Genomic DNA, 24,453 nt, shown 5'->3' on the forward strand with positions numbered 1-24,453 from the left:
ATTCTTTCTTAACATACACAGTAGCCTAAGAAGGCAGCTGCAAAACACTCCCTTCCCCCTGAGGGAGGATCCAACTTTATTTAGTATGTCTTATACAAAGTGTATTGTTTAACTGTAGAGAGCTGAGTAACAGCAATACATGAGCACATGGAGATGTTAATAAAATGACTTAGAGCTGGAACATGAGTGAAAGATGGGGAGATACCGCATGGGGTCTTCCTGCTTTGTGTCCAGCAGGACAAGATGGAACTTGCAGTGGCCCTTTTGAGCTAAAATAAGCTCTGCATCAACAAGGAAGCCTTACTACAATATTAAAAAGTAATGGTAACAAGCCCCCTGCCAAGCAATGGCTGTGTCCTTCATCCCTCAGGTGTTCTCACCATAAACCTTCAGGCCTATGCTTCTAGCATAGGAAGGGTTTATAGCTAGAGCCTTGCATAGGTATAAAATTTGTATCCACAAACATGGTCAATGGATATCTACATCTGCAGATTTGCAGGGCTCTGTTTATAGCAAACTCACTGGCAAACATCACTTGCCTCCTGTGCTGAATGGAACTACTACAGCATTCCCCCTCCCCCATCACAACTAAATTCAAGATTCGCAAGATCTTAGGAGAAAAGACCTTTCAAAAGCAGAGCTGGGAGCTGCTGTAAATGTCATCTACAGTGCCATTTCACCTCATGCTGCCAATACCCATTCCTCTTTGTGAAACACCCCACCCCCCACACACACACACCTCTTTGCACCTATCCATGCAGGATAGGTCAGGCTGAATGTTAGTTTATAGAGAAGAAGGAAGAAGCTTGCCCAAGGCTATACAGCTGGGATTAAAACATGGGCAGTCCCAGTCCACAAGATCATACTGTCCAACCACTGACCCCCTCCCAGCTCACAAGCTGCTACTACTAGTTCCTAGCTTCACTGCTGCAGTTCTAGGGTTCTCACTCAATTTCACACCACTGTACTTGGCCATGAAGGAAAAGCCTTTTCTGTATGGAGGAAAGGATCTGCACAGTTCTAGGGTTCTCCTCCCAGGTTACAGCAAACAAAGAATTTAAGCCAGTCGAACTAAGAGCTGATAACATCAAGACAAGCAGCAGCCCCCACCTCAGATAAGCCAAGGGCTGCAAGTTGCCATCTCTCTCCTGCACCCCTAGAGACCTATAAACTCCTCCTACAGTAAACCAAAACTTTAAAAGGGCACTCCCAAATCCAGTAGGCACAATCCACTTCTGAACTGCTTTAAAATGGTTCAATCTTGGTAAGAAGTTTCCTGCACCAGTTCATTGAAATCATTGTTCTCTCCCCCAAAATATATCTGCAGGAGAGGGAGGGCAGCTCTGAGTGATGGCTGCTCACTAAAACCCATGGTACAAGCATGCAGGCAAAGACTGAGGTCCTGCCTGCATGCATTTCTGGCTTCCAAGTCATCCTCTGACTCTGGGTCCCCCTCCACATCCTTGTCCAAGATTTCTTCCTCCTGGCTCGGTCCACTCTCAACTGGCACACGAGCCAGTGAAGTATCCACAGAGGCCTTCATAGTGGGGTCACCACCGAGTATTGTGTTCAGCTCCTTGTAGAACTAGCAGCTCATGGGCACAGCAGCAGAGTGGTGGTTTGCCTCCCGCGTCTTGTGGTAGGCGTTCTGCAGCTCCTTCACTTTGACCCTACATTGCAATATGTCCTGGTCATGGCCCCTTTTTATCATGCATCGTGAAATCTGTCCATAGGTATAATTCCTATGGGTGGAGCGCAGCTGGGACTGCACAGCCTCCTCTCCCCAAATGCTGATGAGGTCCAGCAGCTCGGCAGGCATGACCACCTGGAAAGATGTGCTGAGACCACTGCACGCATCACTGAGCAAATACCAAGGGGACTTTCAAATTTGGAAAGGAATTTACAGGGTGGGGATGATGGTTGGTCACCTGAGGGCAGGGCAGTAGAGTTCAAACCAATGACCAGAGAGGTGAGAACAGGCATTGTGGGACACCTCCCACAGGCCAATCGCAGCGCTGTAATTGCCACGGTGTTTACACTGGCACCGCAGCGCTGTAGCCCCGGCGCAGAAAGCTATACGCCTCTCGGGGTGTTTTTTTTAAAAGCACTACAACTGCACAGTTTCTGCACACTAAGTGGCTTGGCAGTGGGTACACCTCAGGAATTACAGCGCAGAAACTTGCCAGGGTAGACAGGGCCTTAGTTAAACTATTTTTTTCAAAAAGACCTTTCCTAGGGTAAAATTAGTCAGCCATAGCAGAAATCTAGAGAAAGATAGTCAATGGGAACTAGAACTAATCTGTGTTGTCTCCACTTGGTCAGGAAAAGGCTATGGAGAACATGCTCTTGCAGCAGTAAGTGTGTCTGTCATGGAAACTATTACCTGTCCCAATATTTTTTGTGTGTGTATGTGTCATTTCCTTTTGTTTCCAGAGTTCCTTCGCATTTGCTCACCACTTTATGTTCCTCTTCTCCTCTTAACAAAGAAATCAAGTATGGGGTTTAGAGTTGTTACAATATTTGCTTGTAGACATGGCCCTGATATCTCTGAGTACCTTAAGAGACTCATGCCAATAACCTAGGAACTTCTTATGAACTCAAGAACACTCCCATAATTTCTAACTGCTTAAATCCAGTTGCTGCAGAAATATACCATTGTCCTGACAGGACCTGGCAGTCCTGTCAACACCTGTGAAAGCTATCGCTAGGCCAGATTCCTAAAAGAAGAGGGATAGAGAATGAAAGATCCCAAGCATGAGCCAGAGCTCATTTAATAGTTCCAAATTTCTCTCCTTTTCCTTTTATATTGTCTCTCTCTTTCAAAAGTAATGTGAGCGTGGCAGCTGGTTTGGAAGGCATATCATTTACTAAATAGTGAAGGGATAAGTGACTTGGGTTTTTGGGGAGGTGAAAGAATCCAGCTCTGAACATGTCCCATTTTGATGGTAAGAGTATGCTAAAAGCTGCTGTACAATCTAAATTGTCATCTAGCAAATGCAGTCAGCTACCATAAACATGCCTCCCTGGCCCAGACGAACTAGCTGATAACAAGCAACATGCACACTCACCCAAAACTCTCTAGTCTTCAGAGATAAAAGGGCCCTGAGCCTCTTCAGCACTGCAGGCCATCAGAGGATGACAGCAGAACTCTCTTGATCCCCTCACCATTTACTCCCTCCCCTCACTTTCAACAAATAAAAGATATTCTTACCCTTCTACTTCCCCCCCATAGTTTTGTTTCCATAGTTTGGATTCCAGGCCCATTCATAATTCAGCAAAAAACTATGCAGAGCAAGTGTTAACGTTGCCTGGTTAACATTTGGGTCAGGAAGTGCTTAAGTTAAGGCCACATATGCAACCTTAATCGTGTGCTGCTGCAAACTACTCATTATGACACAATCTTTAATTATCTCCCCACATGCTATTCTCAAATAATACCATATTATGCTATTCCCCCAACCCACAAGTTTTGTCTTCTAGTGACACTATATATAATTTAATACATGTTTTATACACATCCAGAATCCATACATCATTTATATTCAAGGTTGTAGAAGATAAATTGTCTGGTATTATTTCAGAAATACTACAGGACTACATCCTTTTAAAAAACCGCATGGAAACGCATAGACGCCAGAGTTAAGGCTGCACCTGCGGTTTCAGCTTTGGGCTTTTCTGACTTGAGTACTTAGTTGTGAAACCTTAGGTTTTTTAATTGAATTTCCAAGTTTTTCCCCCCTCTCCTCCCCCCCCACTTATGGGGGGTGGCGAAGAATAAAAGCCATCCAGAATCTGCTACAATTTGGCTGGGACCCCAATAGAATACTGTCCCACCCATGGTGCACACTCAGTGAGGCTCCCACAAAGTCCTCTCTCCCCTGTGTACTGTCGGAGACTCCCTGTGAAAGTCAAGCTCTGAAGGGGAGGGAACAGAAAATCTGCAGCTCCCTTGACACTTTAATATGCAGTGAATGAAACAGGGCTCAACCCACCTCATTCAACATACCGGGCACCCTAATCTTTCCAAGTGTTGGTGATTTTTTTAAAAAAAGGTTCATTTGCACTGCAACTGCACTAAGTGATATTTTCAGCAGAACACACAAAAGCATTTCTCAAGGAGGGTTACTTCTATGCCAAATTTAAACTTTCTACCTTCAGCCATTTCAGCATTAGAGCTATACAAAGAAGGCTGCACAAGAACACACCTTTTTGCCTCAAAATTTGAAAAGTCCCCCTTGGGTTGTGACCAGCTTTAGAAACAGTTCAGTGTGATTATAACTTTTTTGTTTAAAAAAAGATTAAGTTGTTTAAATAGTTGGTTAGATTCTTACATCAGTTACACTGGTTAAAATTTGGATTTCCAGAGTTCATTGAAGTCAATGGAATTACTCCAGATATATACTTGTGTAACTTACCTATTAGACTCTAAGCCAGTGTCTTTGAAGTTAAGCTCTGCAACCTTAGTTTTAGCTGTGATTACCCAATACTTTGCACTTAGTTGCATTAGTTTTGAATGCCTTAAGTTTTCCAGTGGGTTTCTCCCTAAGTACCAACTTTCAGTCTTTCCCCTTTTGTGTGTTTCCAGCCGTGACTATGTTGAGCCAATCAGGCATAGGAATAGAAGCTCACAGGCAAAGGATTATATGGATTTGTTTGTTTGTGAATACAGAAACCCCCGTTATAAAGAAGTTAAAATAAAAGTATTACAGCAATTAATGCAATCGTTAGATGGGAACTTTTGCACAATTACATTTACCCCACCAAACAATGCCACCCCAAAACCAATATAAGTTGGGGAAAGAGGTACTTTATAAACATACAAGAATGACTGCAACTATGGCCTAGACCAGTGGTTCTCAAACATTTGTAGTGGTGACCCCTTTCACACAGCAAGCCTCTGAGTGTGACCCCCTTATAGCTAAAACTACTTTTTTTTATATTTAACATTATAATAAATGCTGGAGGTGAAGCAGGGTTTGGGGGTGGAGGCTGACAGCTGTGACCCCCTGAGGTGTCACAACCCCGTTTGAGAACCTCTGGCCTAGACCAACAAAGGGACTTAAGATTGTTGCAACACTTAACTTTTAGACATCTAGAAAATCACTGGAACAATGGGATCCACAAACCCTGAGTCAAGCACCATATACAATGAACAGGGAGTGAGACACCTAAGAATTGATCCACAAAAGCCAGCAAGCTACTGCAAGGAGCTGCCTAAGGCAGCCAATGGGAGATGCTGATGAGGAAGGTGTGTCCTAAGGACTTCCCCTCTCACAGAGTTTGGCACCTAAATCCCAGCTGCAGGGAGGCACCTAGCTCTGCCTGTAATCCACAGCTGGGAACCCCTCTCCTGGAGTCAGGTAGCCTAGGTGCCTAAGCTGTTTCTTGTGAGAATGAGTTAAGTGGGTATCTAACTCTGCAAAAAACAGCTGGGGAGGAAAAGGGAAAGAGGAGGAGGCTGGCAGCCCCAGGCTCCCTTGTAATTTTTATCCCAGTGGTCAGGGTACTGACCTAGGATGTTGCAGACCCTGGTTCAATTTCCTCCTCTGTCTTATGAGAAGGGATCTGAACAGAGATCTTCCACCTCTCAGGTAAGTGCCATGGCCTCTGGACTATGGAATGATTCTCACTCTCTCTGGCCCAATCCATATTTAATTAAAGCTTCAATCAGAGAGATTGGGCTATTCTGATGTGATCTCTCATAGTTCAGTGGTTAGGACACACTTCCTCAATGTGGATTGCACTGCACTTAGGAGTGAGACAATGAGGCAGTAGTTCACAGGCCCAGTGGCAGAAACAGGTACTTGGGAAACTTCTTCAATGGAAGTTTAAGCACTGAGTGTAGGCGGCAGCTGAGTGGGGACATTATGGACTGCAGTGGTGCCTAAAACTGGGACTCAAGTGCCTAAGTCCTTTTGTGGATCTGCCCCTACAATCCTACTCCCACACAACAGATTTCTGGACAGCTCGCACACAAATGGACAATAGAATCCTACTCACCCACTTCCCACATCAGGATAATAATGGGTCCAGTCACCCACAGGTAATCAAACATCACTCCCAACAGAATGGGGTGAGAGGAAAAGGACATACAAGTACAGTTCTCTCTTACCCCTCTGTAAAGATAACATGGGAGCCCAATAACGGAGGTCTGGCTGAGCTGCTGAGACAACCTGAAGGTTGGACATAGGCTCTAGGAACCAGCAATAGCGTCTCCTACTTTCAGAAGAAAGGTTCGTGGGTTAAGCTCACGTTTTAGAAGCTCAAGTTTTAGAAGCTGTTTTAGAACAGTTCAAATGAGCTATGCCAGAATGGCATCAGGGGTTGGGGCTTTTGGTGGCCTGTTTGATGTGAATGCCTAGTTTACACAGATTATCAGCTAGGCCCAACCTCTCCCCACTTCTTGCCATGATCCTTGCACAGCTAACACCCTACCCTACCACTTCTTGCCATGATCCTTGCACAGCTAACACCCTACCCTACCCAAACCCTCTTCCACACAGCTAGCTAACAAAATCTCATGGTCCAAAGTGTAACCAGGCCCCTAAAGGAGAAGGGGTTCTGCCCTCAGGAGCCCCAGCAGCCACTTTTACATGCATTTTTTCTGAAATTATAAAATTTTATTTTTCAAGTAAGATGTTTAAGAAAATAAAGAATTAAAACACAAACCTCTCCAATGCATTATTCAAAACAATCCAGTTAAAGTTATTTCAAGCTTCTCACCCTCCTTCCCCCAGAAAACCTGGCTAAGAGAGTCTCAGCCCCAGAAGAGGAGTTTAAGGGTGGAGAACTCTTCTGCTAACATTCTTCTCATAACTCATTGATAAATACTGAGCACCAACAGTCAGGTCATGCTGAGGAATCTGACCTGCAGGGTCCAGCACCAAAAAAAACCGCAAAAGAACTAGCAACGAGCCACTGCTGACTGGTGAATATATCAAAAAACACACATGACAATAAGGCTACAATGGGATCCAAGAACTGAAGCTTTGGCTCCAAACCACAGACAGAAGAGCAGCTCCTATCAGCTCACCTCCCTTTATAGGGTAGACTCCAGAACAGGGCAATAATATGCACACACACAATAACATGTTTGGCCAGGAGGACATCTGAACTGTCCTGAGCCTTGACTACTATATTTTGCAGACCAGTGAAGTGCCTACTAAAAGAAAGAGGAAGCAGCTATTCCTCCACTTCCTCTGGCACCCTTCTCTCTTTAGCATTGTTCTGGGAGAAACTAGGACCACAGCCCCTCAGCACTCTCACATTCTTATCAGTCCAGAGCTGTCCACTGTTCCTCTTGCATGAAACTCTTAGGAAGGGCCTTGGCAAATCCTTCTCTATCACATATAGGTGCCAAGGGAGGTACTAGGAACTGTTCTGAGATGGTCAGGAAGGCAGAGAGGGAGCCTTTCCAAGGATCTCAGATTTCTGCTGTGGCAATTCCAGAGCTTTCTATGATGGTTCTGAAGAACCAATACCTCCATATCACACTGATCCTTGTGTCAGACCTTATTGGTAAAATGGTCTCATAACGATAGAAAGCTCCCTACAGAAAGTTATTGAAACTTCAAACTCTCACTCTGCTGATGTGTGTGCTGGGTGCAGACCTGGGTGAACCAGATAGAAACTCTCTTTAGGTATCCCTAGGTAAAGGCTACTTCAATTCCATTTCCGAGCAATCATCAAGCCCAGTCCTGTCTTAAGTTACAGTTGGCACAAGGGATGCTTGGGTGAATCCAAGGGGAATGCATTCCCTACACTGTTGCTGGGAAATTAAAAAGAATCACCATTTTGGTGTGGTAGATGATGATTGGGAGCACCGCCTGCTGTTTGGCAGCAAGAAGCCAACTAAAAAAAAGCCCACACGAGTCTCAAAACTGCACCTGCTCTTTCCCAGATCACTGAGGAGTGCACACAGAGACAAGTAAATAAGCAGAAATCATGTTGATTCCTGCAGTGTAAGAACATCACAGCTAGAATGTCTGCCAGATGTAGCAGGACCAAATAGGTAAGGAAGTTAAGTGCCCGGGTCCCTTTAAGAGCTAGTGCAGCCAGAGAACAACTGGGCATCAGCCAGTAATGGAGTCCCATGGAGTAGCAATACAGGGAAGGGCTCAACCTCCCTGGCCCCCTCATGCTCCTGTTACATGGGGAGTGCAGGGGAAATGGAAAGGAAGTTTCCTGTGAGCCAATTGAGGCTCTGAATGCACAATTTCTGTATTCTGCATTCAGTCTAGCTCGACCCACACAATCCCCATCTCTCAGGCACTGGAGATCTCCAAGCCAAAGCTAGCCAGCAGACAGAGGTGATCAGATGAGCAAAAGGGATTAGGTAAGCCATTTGCCAACCACAGGACATCTTCGGAGAGCAGGGAGAGGCGGCCAAGCAGCTTCAGGGCTCCATCTCGATATAGCCTGCGACCTGGCAAGGGAACAGGAAGGACATGTCAGACGAAGACTGGAGCTTCGTGCTCAAACTCTTGCACAGACACAAGGCAGCTAGAATATGCTGCAGTCAGGGAAGCAAGGGTGTGTCCACACAGACAGCCTATACAAAACAACATGTCCCTCTTCATGCCTGGATACTATAGCAACAAGCACCCAAGACTGCTACTGATATATGGATTCATGCTCTGGCACACACAGGAGCTGCAAACACACACTGCAGTCATCATGCAGCTGCTCACAGGGAAGCTTTTGCTAGTTGCACCCAAATTCCCCAAGGTGAATTTGGGCCTCTACTTGAATGGACTTGTGTACCACTGCTATGAAACTGGTGTGCCTTAACCATGTCAGCCCAATGAGCCACTGGCTCGAGGGAAACAAAATTTGACTTGTGAAGACTCTTCGCACTCTATTCCCATCCCCAAAGAGCCCACGCTGATCTGATCCGGGCCTCAGAGGGAGTGGGAGCTGATGCAGTTATTTGCAGAACCTCATCAACTCAACTCCTTCTTCAAACAGTGTGACGCTTGCAGGGGGTATCACTGGGAGGCGAAGTGAGGTGCCTCCTACAGATGGACTATGCTGCCTTGAAGGATACAAACTACCAGGCCAGAGGAGCCCAGATCTCAATGCCAACTGCCTGGTGGGGCTGTTCCAGAGCATATGCTAGGTGAACTCAAGGCAAAGTGTTGGGCAACAAGAAAGTAACATTCCATTCTACTTTGATTTTGCCTTAAAAACTATGGCCAAGACAGGCAGAATTATTGTATCTTTTCAATAGCATGAAATAGAGATTGTCATCCCAGCTGGGGAAGACAGCATTTCCCCACAGTACATCACTCAGTCCCTACTGGCCACAGATCCCTGGAAATTGCATGCTGCCACACCCAGCAGCCCACTCCTGCCATGGTGGAGACACACTGCCCACCATTTTGCTGTACCACACAGCTCCCTCCTAGCACATTGGGGATAAGCGCTCAGGAGGCCCCATGTTGCCACACTCACCCCCTTCGTTCCCATTCTCAATGGGCTCTGCCGAGTAGAAGATATAATCAACTGTAGCTCCAAGGCCCATGGGCATGGTTGTGACCTCAGGGCGACCTCTCTGGGGCAAGAAGTGACTATAGGCAGAGGTCAGATTAAGGTCATGCCGGATAACACCTGGAGACCTGCAGAGAAGAAACAGCTCCCCCATTCCCTCACATGGGAGAGGGGATGCAAAGCTCAGTGCTGGAATCTAAGCAAACTAAGCCACCTTCCTGATGCAGCTGTTTATAGACTATTTCTACACGTATTTTTCAATATATTTTAATGCTCATATAAGTGAGGGACTATTAATATCAATTCTACTAAGACACTGAGTGGACAGGGGCTCCCTCACCACCAACATACAGTTCTGCCAACGCACTGCATTCCTGACCTGCAGCACCAACCCTAGTGCAGCCTGGTATGGATCTGGCCAGCTGTAGACAGATTTTTCTAATTCTTTCCCATCCCTGCTGTGTTCTTTTTCTAGCCTGGGAGAAGAGACCATGGAATTATTTAAACCTTGACATTAACTTAGCTTCCTGTGCCCATTTTCCAAGCACCCCACCATGGCCACTCCAAGGAGGGGTGCCACTAGTTTTACATGGCCCAGCTGAAGTCTCCCTCCCTTCAGGTTACCTTGGGAAGAAGAGCTCTGGATCAGGATCATTCACCATGGTGAGATGCTTGGGCCAATGTGCAGGACGGTCTAAAAAGAAGCAGAGAGATTCCAATTTGACATGCCACTGGGCCTGGAGCAGCTTGTTCATTTTGAGTTTGAAAGTTCCCCCCAGGAAGGTCTCTTATTCCAGCCCCAAGAATCCCTCTTTATCCTAAACATGGCCGTCTGGATAGGCATCCTTAGGAGTGATAATACATGCTGCGAAGTCAGGGCAACTTTCCAAAGCTGAATGCAAACTGTCCTGGTCTCAGACAGGAGACCTAGGTACAGCGGTGCTGAAAGAGTAACAAGTTGATACCAGGCCAAAAACAAAGCCTAACCCCTCCCCCAAAAAAGTCAGTGGGCTGATCCCAGCAACAAATTAGTGTAACCAACTTATCCAGGTCAATCAGCTCCTGTGCCTAGAGCTTTGGACATTACCACTGCCCAGAGGCTGATCCCTGTGGCCCTGTACTACAACCTCTGCTGTCAGAGAAACACAGACAGTCAGCATTGGGATCATGAAATGGGTTGCCAGCCCAGAGGAGGTGGGGAATGAGGAGAACAGAACCAAACACGTCAAAAGGCCCAGAGATGAGGAGAGGTTCTGCTTCTCTAGTAGCAGATCTAATGCCAGCTTGTGGTCACCCACTGATGCCAACCCACATTAGCACAGAGGCAGCTCAGGTGCCACCATGGATTTCTTCCAGTGGAGCTGGAAGCGCAGAAGGAATGGAAAAATACCTGCCCCTCTCCAAAACAAAGGGAGGACAGAAAATAGACTGACCCCTCTCTTCCATTCCTCCACACAGGGGGTAAAACACATAAATCAGCAAATCAAGACTTGCTATTCAAGGAGCAGGTCAGTAGCTGAGAGCTGCTGCTGAGCCCTTATGGAATCCACTTATGCCCACGGGAGTATGATACAATGGTGGGCTCCCACCTTCCCCAATCCTAGCCTTTTCTGGGACTCATCCAGCCAATAACGAGCCAAGACTGGTCTCCACTTGTTGGCTTCAAGTCTTGCCAAAGGCAGCTCATGCCTGCAGAAAAGATGTTGAAGTAGGGAGAACTTGCTCCAGTACCTGGTTTAACATCTGTCACACCCTTCCACAGAATCAGATGTGTAGGTCGTTCACAGGCAGCATCACAGAAACGGAACTGAAGCAGGAAGTTCCGGCTGTACTTGCGTCTGTCTGCAGAGCAGAGCCAGTTCAAAGGAAGGAAATAACCAAGAAGTCAGCTCTCTCTTTAGGTTTCCATGCCAAAAATACTACCAGAGTACATGAATGATGGGTACAATATAAGAACCTGAATATAGAATAGACATGGTGATAGAAGAGGAAGAGACAATCTAAACTGCAGCCCAGCTACTCTAATACCTATTGCTGATGCACCCATCACTCTGGTATCTGGGGGTTCCACAAATTAAGAGCTTCCCCTTCCCAAAAAATGGTCTACAGTGGCAAGATACCAGTCAATTTCTAAGGCATTTGGGGTGTTTATGACACAGGGAAACCCCTGCTTGAAGGGGGGAAAAGAGATATGGGTTCAGCCTGATTTCTAGGGAGTTCATATCCACTGAGCTTCCACCAAGAACACCCTGGCCTGGGCTTCATATGCTGAAGCATCTCTGGAAAGCAGAGTGAGAGCCTAAGTGGGCTCTACACCCCATAGCGCTTTGAAGAAAAAGACAAGGCCCTGCAAGCTTACCCCAAATATGACTATGATATGTGAAGTACTGTGGGACATTCAGCTTCCAGCAAGTGCAGGAAGATGGCAGAAACCCAGGCTGAGATGAGTTGTGGGGCATACAAGTGATACAGTTCAAATCAGGTACTCTGAGAGGAGAGAATCCTTGTCAAGGAGAGTGCCTGGTGCAGCACATTCCCCAGTTCTGCCCTGGAGGTTGTGCCAATGTCCTGCCAAGAGTGGAGACTGCAGATCAATGAGAGGGAGCAAGACCCACACAATAATCATCTTCGTTGAGCCCACGTACACACCACAGCTCACCTGATTTCTTTGGCTGGCAAAGAGAGACATATTGACAGTTTTCCGTTATACCCAGACTGCTGGGCCAGAGTGGGGTCTGCAGCTTCCGCTGGTGCAGCTGCTGGGAGAAGTCTTCCTGTCCAGAAACCTGCATAAAGGCAGCATGGTAGAGGTGAGGGGAACAAAGCACCAGGAGGAAATGGTTAAAGCGAGGCCAGCAACATGCACAGGTACAACACACTCAGAGAGAATACACAGCACCCACACCGAGCCAAGCCCCAGCACAACCACTTGCACAGAATAAGTATCATGTAAATCTGTGGTGCAGCTACTAGCTGGGGAACATGTAGTAAAAAGGAGGGGGCGAGTAATCAGAGACACAACTACATAAATACTCCACTCCCTGCAATACAAAGAGCTGCTCCATGCCATTCCCTATCTACACCTACCTTCCAGGCTGGCATCCCATGGTAGGAGAGCTGACCATTCCGGATGAACTTGTACAATGGAGAATCAGGCACAGCATTCAGGTCTCCACACAAGATGACAGGACAGTAGATGCCATCAACAGTTTTCGCAATCTTGTCAACCTCTGCTAGGAGCAAGGCCATCTGTGCAAGTTTGATATCTCCTCGGCGGGGATTATACAGCACATGAGTGTTAGCCACACACAGGGGGCTTGTTGCTTTCTGACCTACACCCTCTGGGAGTAGAGGTTGCAGCAGCAGCACCAGACCCACATTGTCTCTGTTTAGGATGTCCAGGCCAGGCCGGAAGTATTCTACAGGGCTGGCACTGATCAGCTGGAACCTGCTGTGCTTGTAGCAAACTGCGCAGCCATCTGTCTTTTTTCCTGTTCTCCGTTTGTATAAGCACACAAAGCCTGAAAAGAAACCACCACCCATCAGGAGGGCCCAAATGACCAGAAGCCTCAGCTCCTCTTTAGTGAGATGTAGAAAAGCATAGGAAATCTGTTTTGCGGGGTTTAAACAGCACAACCTCCCACTACTCCCCTTGGTAGACTGTTCTATAGTCCAGCAGACCTCACTGGCAGGAAGATTTTTCTAATACCCAGTTTGAATTTTCCTCTTGCTCATTTTCAGCCCATACTTCTAGTTATGCCCTCAGGGATGCTCTAATCAATCTCTCTTCCTCTGGCTCATGCCCTTGTAGGCAGTACTGTCCTGTTAGCCATCATGTACCATCAAATCTCTTTTGTTTTCTCTATATAAACCAGGCCTCTGATGAGTTTTGTTGCTTTCATCTGCCAATCTGGGGAAGAATCAATCACAACAGGAACAGGACAAAAATTGAAGAGGTGCAGATAGCTTCAGAAATGTGGCCATCAAAACCTGGGGTGGGGACTACTTCTGTAAACAGAAGTATAGCTCTGGAGATATCAACATGGAGTTTTCTCAGCAAGTCTCAACCTAACCTATAGAAAAGAGAGGGACATACCCATCATCCTGAATGTTGGCTCCAGCTGTTCCCAGTAGTGATTCTCCTGCACTTCCTGGAGACACAGAACCTGCAAGGAAGGCAGAGATCTAGCTCACTCCACCATTGTTTGGCTTTTTTTTGGGGGGGAAGGGGAGGGGAGAGGAGTTGTGACAGTGAGGGAAGAGAGGGAAAAACAGTTTCCCACACTTAACCCCGTCACCAAGAAATGCTATCTAAGCAACTTTTCCTCCAGCTAGAGCACTGGCTCTCAACCTTTCCAGACTACTGTACCCCTTTCAGGAGTCTGATTTGTCTTGCGTACCCCAAGTTTCACGTCACATAAAAACTACTTGCTTACAAAATCAGTCATAAAAAATGCAAGTGTCACTGCACACTATTACTAAAAAATTGCTGACTTTCTCATTTTTACCATATAATTATAAAATAAATAAATCGGAATATAAATATTGTACTTACATTTCAGTGTATAGTATACAGAGCAGTATAAACAAATCATTGTCTATGAAATTTTAGTTTGTACTGACTTTACTAGGGCTTTTTATGTAGCCTGTTGTAAAACTAGGCAAATATCCAGATGAGTTAATGTACCCCTGGAAGTCCTCTGCCACCCCCAGGGGTACACATACCCTTGGTTAAGAACCACTGAGACAGAGCATGCTCTACAACTTCTGAAGCGCATACTTCTCCTTCAGTTACCCAGTGGGAATGCAAGAGTGAAATAAAATTCACTTCTCGTCCTTAGTGGTGAGCACACTTCTTCCTCAGCATGCTAAGCTAGCCTAAGGAATGCAGAAGCAAGCAAGGAACAGGAAGTCCACCCCCATGTAGGCCTCATCTCTGGGCTTGTTCCAGATTGCCCTATAGGCTCTGACTCCTCCCCACGGACTGCAGCAGGCTGTCCTACTCCTACTTCTATTAGGAAAAGTTGAGCCCCTACAATCAAAGAATAGATCCTAGTAAGGTTATAGGAGCCAGTGGGCACATACCCAAGGACCCTAATAACCCCAGAGGCACTGGCTTCACACCCCAAAAACTCTGGTGATAGCTGACATGAAAGAGCCTGGGTAGTACTCACATCAGGGTCCCAGTGCTGGATCTCCTGCAAGAGGTTTGGGAGACGATAGCTCCAGTCCAGGATATCTGGTTGGCAATGCAGGTAGAGATCAGGGCTCTGCTCCACCAGGTCCTGGGCCAGAATGTTGTAAGACATGACTCGGAATTCAAACAGAGGCCCATTCTCTGAGCCCAGCTCTGGAACAGCAGGCTGGGTAGAGAGCTCCTCCCAGTCCCTCCATAAAATCTCTATATGTAAAAGAGAGGAAGACAGGTCAGGTCAGATATATGCTGGGTATCTTTCCCTGTCCTATTTCCTGGAATGCTCCTGCTAGCTGGGACATAGGGATTAGCTGTTCTCTTGTTCCCTAAATCTGGACATCTTGAACTCTAAATGGGCCCTTGGATGATTTTCTTTGATTAACTTGAATAGCTGCCACCAGGGATGGAATGGCAGGGTCCTAGTGGGGAGAAAATGTTTTGGAAAAACTCAACCATTCTTTGGAGGCCATCTCCAGTATGAAGTGAGCACCTATGTTAACTTCACAGGAATTATGATTAGCAACACTAGTCAACCCAATAATGCCAGAAGCCTTGCCTTTCCATCAGCAAAAATTACTTTTATCATTTTCATTACCAGATGCAATCATCCTGGCATGGAAAGATGCAGCCTATGCCTAACAGAAGCAAGTGCAGACATACTCAGCTCACCCAGGATTTAGCATCCACATGCAGGGAGATCAGAAAGTTTTGTTACACTACCTCATCCCAATTTAGCACCACACGCTCAGAATCAAACAAGATTGTATTACTACTGACCGTGGTAAGATCTCTCTGCTGGAAAAGGCTGGAATTGTCCTGTATCATAAAAGGGCCAGGCTGTGGCCTCCACTGGCACTATCTCTGTGTCATGCGCTAAGCTCCAGCCCAGCACAGCAGTATCTTCAGCCCTGGAAAGGGAGGATGAAGGGGTGCAGCCACTAATCTGGTGATCGGTCTGTGTCCTTACAGCTGACCATGCTGCAGTGCCCACCATAGCCACACTTTCCTCTTCTGGTAATTTTGCCAGTGTGACCGCAACATGTTCCTTTGGTCCTAGAGACATTAAGGTATGTAGCTCATCATGTTGCTGATCACTGCACCATGTGACCTCTGAAGCCACACCCAAATTGCTGAGGCTGGTCATCAATAATTCCGAGCCTTCCAGCCAGTCACTAGTCAGTGTGGCTGACACCTTCCCCACTGCTGGAGCAGTCTCACTGCTGTGTAGCCCACCAGCTTCCTCCTCCAGCTGCTGCTGCAGCAGGGCTTCCTCCTCTTCTGGGACTGACCTCCTGCTGGGCACAGAAGAGATGCCCCCTACCTGGGCGGTCGGGCTCTTCGCCAGAAGCACGTTCTTTCGACACGTAAAGAAAGCATCTGTCAAAAATTCAATACAAGACAATGGTTAAAATCCATGGCTCTCTTCACTTATTCGCTCATTTAGGCTAGAGAAATCAGTTACTATTTGGTGCAACAGAACGATTTGAATGTATCAACAGCACAGACTAGCTTCTCAAAAAAGGTGCATAGTTATAGTGCTGAGTAATTAAGGCTGCCTCTTGGACCATATTCTGACTTTAGTTATGCCGGTACAATGCCATTGACTTCAGTGAGGTGGTGCTGGTTTAACGGACAGTAAAATTTAGGCTGGTTTTATATTATCATTTATACAGTGCAATAAGTGGTCAGCAGAGCAGCATCTATGCTATTGTACTGGCCCTTCTTTGGCATCTTCCATACAAACACAAATACATTGAGCCACATGGGGCAGAGACATCAGGAAGAAGTTCTAGCAGCTGACCTTTGGAATCGGTGAATTTTCAGGAAATGAACAAGGGTCCTCAGCTGGCAGCATATTTAGATATCAGGAATTTCCATAATTGTAGACACCCAATATAGAAGATCCATTCCACATTGAATTGTCTTTTCAAATGCATATAAGAAAAGGAGTGGAGAGACCAACACAGGAAGCACAAACACGGAAGTTAAAGATGGAAAAGCCCCATTAGGGAAAACACTACCATGAAAGAAACTATGGTCTGAGAATAGGAAGACCATGATATTCACTCAGTGGGTGACTGACATCTGTAATGGGCCAAATACTTCAGTGCACGCTCAACACAAGAACATACTAGTTTCACTAGTATCTCCCCTTTATACTCTTCAAGATGATAAAAGCATGTGTGTTTTTGCTAATATCTCTGTGCAATCATGTCCCCATTACTGATTAGCATATTGTGTTCTCTGCAAATCATTCATTTTCTTCTCCTGTTCCTTGCTCACTTTGTACACCCTGTAATGGAAGGTCACCCTGGATAACAGCATGAAAGAGTCAGCAATATCACTATAAGCTTTTACTGGCATTTTCTAAGTCAAAATATTTTGTATGTGTGAGAAGCAAAGCACTGACACAAAGAGACATATTCCCTGTATCAGTATATATCAGTATTTCTAATATGCTCAACACTGTCTTATCTAGGCACACCATTAGAATTTCTAGTAATAATAAGAACTAAGTATTATTATAATGAACAAGTGTGTAAGTCTGATTACAGAAAGGTCATTACAGTCACTGCTAAGCAGGTCATAGTGATCATTATGAACGTTAATTCATGCTGTGAGGATCTGGAAGAGCCCATCTCTCTTAGAATACCTTCTGCAATCCTGTTTAGAAACCGAGTTATATATGTATTACCAGAGATGGATGGTAAAGAGGAGGCATCCATCTCTCCCAGAGTCTGCTTACAAACCAATCATTATGTACCTAGCAATAGCAGAGGGCTGGGGGATTTCCCTTCAAGTTGTGAGGAACCTCACCCAATATTTGTCAGTATTTCAGCAGTATCCCAACCCCACATCCTGCTCCTCTGGCCATAGAGGGATAAATGGAGCTCTCACCATGTAAACACCATCTAACTGAGATGGTCAGAGGAGTCATTACACAGGGAAGATGGGGCCAGAAAAGATCCCTCCTCCCCACAAATCCCCCAGAAGTGGAGGATAGCCTCAGATGCCATCATGATTGCACACTGGCGCATCAGCATAGCACTGAAGTACTGGCAGCACCCAGAAAGCTACAGAGAGACTTTACTGTAGACACAAAGTTCTATCTGTGAACCACCTGGGGATACTTTGGGTGAAAGGTGCTACAGAAATACAGTTTTTTAATCTAATGATATTGATTCCCCAATCCTAACTCAGGACTACACTGGGAGCCTTTGCATGATCTGTAAATAGGATAAACCTTGAAATCCCATTTTAAGAGGCAAAAACAGGGGATTGAGGGCTTAATGACCACTTACTCATCAAAAGAACTTGGCAGCCACTTGATTAGTAAGTATCTCAACACAAGACTATTACACAAGTGCTCTCATCTGCCTTGTCTATAAGTGTCCTATAAGATCATAAATGGCTAAAACCTTCCAACCCAAAAGACCACCTTTACCCTATGTCATACTGCTGCAATCATGTTCAGTGGAGGCACTGAAGCCCCCAAATTTCACAGGTGTTAGCAGGGCATTTAGAACTTGCTCCCCTCCCACCCTTCTTTTGAAACAGTTTGACTCTTGATCTTTAGAAGAGAGGTGACAATTAAGAGGGCGATGAGTGTGTGTTTTTCATTATTAGTCTATCTTTAACCTGGATATTGCTCATTGAAGATTGAGGAGTGGGAATGGCTAAGAGAAATGAATGGAACTACAAATCAGAGTTTGTCTATGTATAAATGCTATTCCAAAAAAAGGTAGGGTGTGAATTTAGAATGGATTAGGTATTTCAGAGTAACTGCATATGTAGACAAGCGCTTATAAAAATGTATTTTTAAGTATTCTCAAGGTACTTAGCTTCGGATGCATCCTATTTTATTTTATTTTGATGGGGGAGGATGTATAAAGTGAAAGGAAAAAAATAATTAAAATATAATAATTTTCTAAAGACATTTCCCCTTGAAATTGTTTGCTTTAAGTACATTCCCCCAAGAAGAATGTTCTACTGCAGTGGTCCCCCAACTTTTTGCCTCATACCCCCCCTCTTACCCCTGTCCACACACCACCACTCCTGAACTGGGAGCGAGGCTGTGGCTCTAGGAGGTGGGGGACACGGATATGCGTAAGGGGGCTGAGGCTGGAGCCACAGCTGTGGGTGGGAGTGGAGCCTCAACCAGCAGCTGTGGCCAAGAGCTGAACCCAAGATGTAGGGCTGGCAGACAGGACCCCAGTCATGGGGCCGGCAGCCGGGAGCAGATTCCCAGACATGCGGTTAAGAGTGGAGCCCCGGGTGCAGGGTTGGCAGCTGATCCCCAGGCATGGGGCCAGCAGCCAGAGCCAGGAGTGGAGCTGAGTGGTACTTTCTCCCCAACCCTTGCGGGAGCTGGCCCGGGCCCCAGTTGCAGCCCCCCAAATGTTCCCCCGTGCTCCGCAGATAGGGGACCTCTGCTCTATTGCTAGTAGTCAGCACTAGCCTGGAGGAGCTCATCTCTCCTGTAGATGCACTGCTATTTTTTTTAGCAATCAGATTTGGAGTTTCCTGAGATCTGGAGGAGCTGCTCTTCCCTATACACAATGGTCAGAGCTGGGAGGAGGACCTAGAGATGGTCTCACCTGACCACTCCACCAAGCCTCCACTCTTTTTTAAACCCTCCTCTGATTAGCTATATAATTAGATGACTGAGAATCTTGACTCCTTTAAAACAAACAGAGAGAGAGAGAGAAATTGAGTAATTGTTCAGCCAGTTCTAGAGCACAGCTTCAGATGCCTCTCAGCCCTGCCTCCATCTGCCTAGAGCCCAAGTTCCTCAGGGCAGGGGCCTTGTCTTCTGATGTGAAAGCACTTAGATCACTGCTAAGCAGCTCTTAAATTACAGAGGGACTGGAGGGAGGGCTGGGAAGTGGGCCCCTTACCAGTTTTAGGGCCTACCTCACTTCTATTTAATGCCCCCCTTTAGTCTCACTACTGTTTAAATTAAAGCAAGATATACCTGACATTCAGGGCCCCCCTACTTCCCCTCCCCCCATAATTTTAGCACTGTTGCAAGGCCTATATAAACAATAACAATCAGGCCTGGGGCTATCCAAAATGGCCTGGGGGAAGTTGGTCTCCTGGGGGTTCCTCGGTCTACCCAGAGTTCCTCGGTGAGAGCTGGGGGAGGTACCCAAGAGGGCCTGGGAGAGCCAGTCTCTCTCGGAAACATTGGTGAGCTGGGTGTCCCTTGAGAAGGCATGTCACCCCAGGAGCTGAGGTGGGTGAGCCCCGGGGGGTAGGGGAGGCCTATCACCCCAGGCCCGAGACCTGAGGGGGGTCCCTCCGGGGGAGTAGGGGAGGCCTGTCACCTGAGGCCCAGGAGATGAGGGGGGTCACCCCAGGGGGGGTAGAGGAGCCCTGTCACCTGAGGCCCAGGAGCTGAGGGGGATCGCCCTGGGGGAGTAGGGGAGGCCTGTCACCTGAGGCCCAGGAGCTGAGGGGGGTCACCCCGGGGGGGGGGGTAGGGGAGCCCTGTCACCTGAGGCCCAGGAGATGAGGGGGGTCACCCCAGGGGGGGTAGAGGAGCCCTGTCACCTGAGGCCCAGGAGCTGAGGGGGATCGCCCTGGGGGGCTGTCACCTCGGGCCCGAGGTGATCTAATTGCTCCACGTCCCGCCGGTCGGGGCGGGCTGCAGGAGTGTCCGCAGGACCCGTGCTGCGAGTTGCACCCCTGGGCGCAGGCAGTAGCCGGGCGCAGGCAGTAGCCTGCCGCAGTCCGCACGCCGGGGCCGGGGCGGCGCCGCACGGGCCGTGGGAGGGGCAGGGGGAGGGGGGCTGTTACCTCGGAGGACGCGGAGGAGCCGCGCCGCGGGCAGCAGCAGGTAGCAGAGCACGGTGCAGATCATGCCGCCCAGCCCGATCCTCTCCCAGCCTCTGCCCACGCGCCAGCCCGGCTCCGCCTCAACAACAACTTTATTGGGAGCCGCCGGCGGCCCAGCCTGGCCTTGGCACAGCGCTGCCTCGCGCCCCCCGCATGGCCTCAGCCCGCCCATCCTGGGGCTGGAGGGAGAAGGGTCCCGGAGACCGAGCGCGGCGGGGAGCAGAGCTGGGGGGATGAGGCTTGTAAACTTCCCCAGGAGCTCCTGGCCGCCTCCTCTCTCAGCCCCGCGTCCCCACCCTGTGTGTATGAGTCTGCGTTGTGAAGCTGTGCTGTGTGTGATCCCGTTTGGGTATCCGCCCATCTCACACCTAGGGTTACCACTCAAGTTCCTAAACAGAGGACGCTGCACCAGCGGGAGGGGAGGGTACAGTTGGGGTGTGTGGGAGGGGTGTGTGTACTGGGAGGGGCATTGGGGTGGCACTGGAGGGGGTGTGTGTACAGGGAGGGTATTTGGGGGGTGCCTGTGGCTGCACTTTCAAGGTGGTGGGCAGTGTCGTGCTCCTTATCACAATGGTAGGGCGATTGGTGCAGGCCTGGGATACAGCACCAGCCTTCAGTCAGCACCTCCTTGCAGGCCTATCCCCCTCCCTGTCACTGTCACTCTGGCCCCATCACCCCTTCTAGCTGGGCTCTGAGGCCCCACTTCAGGGCAGTCGGTGGAGAGGCGCTTGGTGGCTCTGCTTATTTGGCAGGCCAGGATCTGGCAGCTGAGTATGCAGAGGAGGGACCAATTGGGGCATGGAGATGGCTCTTTCTGAGTGACAACATCCAATCCACAAGGAAAAATCCTGGACATTTCCTCTTATTTGAAAAATCTGCCTGGACAGAGATCGGTGGACCAAAAAAGAGGCCATGTCTGGGAAAACCCGGACGTATGGTAACCCTAATTATACCTGCTCAGAACTGTGTGTGGTGTCCCATGGAGGAAATCAGTCAGGAGCAGCATATATTACACTCATCTGGGCTGTATAGTACATTGCCTTAATAGTGCTGGATGTTTATCAAAACTAGGCCTAAACAAGAATTCCATCAATTCCAAATGGGCCCTGAATTCACATACCTAACCACCTTTTTGACTCACATTGGCCAATGCATTACAAAATTAAATTAATGGAGATATCCTATCTCCTAGAACTGGAAGGGACCTTGAAAGGTCATTGAGTCCAGCCCTCTGCCTTCACTAGCAGGACCAAGTCCTATTTTTGCCCCAGATCCCTAAGTGGCCCCCTCAAGGATTGAACTCACAACCCTGGGTTTAGCAGGCCAATACTCAAACCACTGAGCTATCCCTCCCCCCAAAAGATTGTAATATCTGCTGCATCTAATCCATCCAGTAAGGTGTGTGCAGAACAAGACATCAAGACCATGATGATGCACTAAAGAAAATCCTAGAATGCCCCCATATCAAACAGGGTCAAGATCAATTTTTTTTAAATCTACTTAAAAGTCTTTGGATATGTATTTTCAAACATATGAGCATGTTGTCCTTCAACCCTTCCTTTAATAGAAGACTGACTGAAGCCCTCTAAACTCAGAGCTATATAGAATCAAACAGACCCAGCTGGTCATGATCACATTGTAGCCCATGAAAGTTGAAGCCTGTCACATATTGAAACCAGATAGTTTCATCTGGAAAGAGAAGAGTTTGAACATTTTACTACATTCATCATTATGACCATGTTAAAAATCTGAAACCAAATTGTCAGATAAAATTGAGTACCAATATGCCCTCTTACTCCAAGTATACTTGTGATGTCTTATACACAAGTAGTAATACACAGAACTGGAAAGACTAAATCTGCTGACTGTATCTCCAAACATCCCTTAAAACCAAACCCATCACCTGCTGATGAGCACATTAATCATATCTCCATCAAAAACAACTCTGAAACCTCTAGCCAAAATGGATATTGCTGACATGTTAACAGGACCTGCACTGACAGCTGCAAGATGGTTCATAAGACAAAATGATTGGTGATCTGTAGAGTATTTTCAAAATAATTTTGTTTCAAAACCACAGAGCAAAATTTACCATCCATTAATTTACCTAAGGTACTTATATGGCCCCCATTACCATCTCGACACCTCACAGTCTTTACTGTATTTATCACAACACTGCTGTGAGGAAGGGACATTACTATTATCCTATTTTACCAGTGAGGCACAGACAAAGTGACTTGTCTAAGGTCATACAGGAAATCTGTGACAGAGCAGGTAACTGAACTGAGGTCTCATAAGTCTTAGACTAGCGTCCTAACTACTGGACTGTTCCTCTTTGTTCAGCTACAGATATGGAAGGTGATGTTACTAATAGCTCAGAGGCAGCAGGCTATTGAAACAGCAAATGATAATTACTTGGGCATTTTTAAAACAAAGTCGATCTTTGAGAGAAGAGTTATAGTATCCAAGAACCAACCAACATTGGGACAATCACAGTGAAACATGTGAGGACTGTTAACTAGTGTCACAAGGAATATTAATTAGTACCACAAGCAAACAAATGTCTGAGCTACCAAAATTGTAATGCCTGCACTAGAAAAAATATTCACAAACAACAAAACATACAATGGGCCTACATTTCAAGGTCAAAACTTCCATTGGCTTACGCAACATTTTACTCTTCTGCACCAAAGTATAACCCTGTTTGAACTCTGACAACTGGAATGGTTGAGAGATTTATGTAAAATATGGGTAACAAAACTACCAAAGTGTCTAAGATAGCCAATTCTTTGGGGCAGGGACTTTTTCTTTATATCTATATAGCACTTAGCAATCTGTGTGTGCTATATACATTGTGAAACCTCTATGAGAAACTATCTTTATTGGGCTACCTCCTGTAGTGGAAGACTGCCCCTAAATGTACTGAGTATAGTTCTCCTCCACCTTTATCAAAAAAGCCTCCTTTGTTAAGAAAATGATTTTTGTCAACCTTTTGAGTGGTCCCCTAACACTGTAAATAAATAAATAAAAAGCACTGATCCAATTCCTTTGACAATTCAATGGAGCCTCAACTTTGGCATCAGTTAAGATTGCTTGGATAAATAATAAATACCTGGGTTTGGGGCACTTTTAGGTGTTTATATCTTTACAGAGCACATCTGTATACAGTAGGCAAGATGCAATTACTCAAGTTGGAATCTGTTCAGGACATGGGGACTAATAAACCAACTTTTGCAAAAAGTGCTGAGAGTTCTTTAAAGACTACAAATGGTCATGACTGAATTTCTCATCTGAAAATGTACCAGCTTATTAGTACCACTTTCTGAAACACTTACCCAAATGCTGACCGGTTCTGATCCTACTTAGTGGGATCTGATGCACTCAAAGACTGATGTAACATGACTGCAGGATATCCCGTTGTAAGTTTCATCTATCTTGAGTCATAATGTATAGATGAGGTCATGGAATGCTTGAGAAGAAATGAAAGAGGGGCCTTGCAAAAACTTCCCACACGACCCTGGCAGCCCCAGTGACTGGGAAATGTGACCTTCCTGTTCAGAAACAGTATAAATCAAGATTACAAATTGTATAGATGACACCCTTGCTCCTGGAGGTTCTGTGATTGATAATTAGAGTCGGGTGGCTGTGACAGGGGTTTTGTGTGAGGGTGTCAGAGATGACTGTAAACTACTAATTCGCAGAGGAGAAAAAGCAAAGTAACAAGCAGCATTCTCAGTGTGGTGACAAGGACACGCCACCATGGAGCATGAGTTTTCTGACTCTGAGGAGGATGAAGGTGGGATTTTTAGTTAATACATTGTTTTTAAAATAATCTAAGGAAAACTACCAGAACCCCCACAGGTGTTACCACTGCTATAAGAGGGCTCCATATACATGTAAGACTCCCACTTCCCACCCAAACTGAGCAATTA

At 46.6% G+C, this 24,453-nt stretch overlaps 1 protein-coding gene across 4 annotated transcripts in view; it reads right to left on the reverse strand.

The window, feature by feature from the left end:
- Positions 1 to 33: 33 nt before the first annotated feature.
- ANGEL1 (angel homolog 1) overlaps positions 34 to 24,453 on the reverse strand; it is a 230,098-nt gene continuing 205,678 nt past the window's right edge. Inside the window, exons 1-10 of one of the 4 annotated variants that reach the window (XM_054027727.1) lie at positions 20,483 to 20,765; positions 15,461 to 16,060; positions 14,664 to 14,890; positions 13,586 to 13,655; positions 12,577 to 13,010; positions 12,149 to 12,275; positions 11,221 to 11,331; positions 10,114 to 10,183; positions 9,454 to 9,617; positions 34 to 8,425 (exon numbers count right to left, since the gene is read on the reverse strand). In XM_054027727.1, coding sequence (XP_053883702.1) covers positions 8,265 to 8,425; positions 9,454 to 9,617; positions 10,114 to 10,183; positions 11,221 to 11,331; positions 12,149 to 12,275; positions 12,577 to 13,010; positions 13,586 to 13,655; positions 14,664 to 14,890; positions 15,461 to 16,060; positions 20,483 to 20,693 — 2,175 coding nt within the window. In that variant the 5' untranslated portion in view covers positions 20,694 to 20,765 and the 3' untranslated portion in view covers positions 34 to 8,264. Of the gene's footprint in view, positions 8,426 to 9,453; positions 9,618 to 10,113; positions 10,184 to 11,220; positions 11,332 to 11,927; positions 12,058 to 12,148; positions 12,276 to 12,576; positions 13,011 to 13,585; positions 13,656 to 14,663; positions 14,891 to 15,460; positions 16,061 to 20,482; positions 20,766 to 24,453 lie in introns of those variants that run through there. The other 3 variants (XM_054027728.1, XM_054027729.1, XM_054027730.1) reach the window with 3 other exon arrangements.

The sequence above is a fragment of the Malaclemys terrapin genome, chromosome 4 (genome assembly GCF_027887155.1).
Source record: "Malaclemys terrapin pileata isolate rMalTer1 chromosome 4, rMalTer1.hap1, whole genome shotgun sequence".
In the NCBI taxonomy this organism is placed as follows: Eukaryota; Metazoa; Chordata; order Testudines; family Emydidae; genus Malaclemys; species Malaclemys terrapin.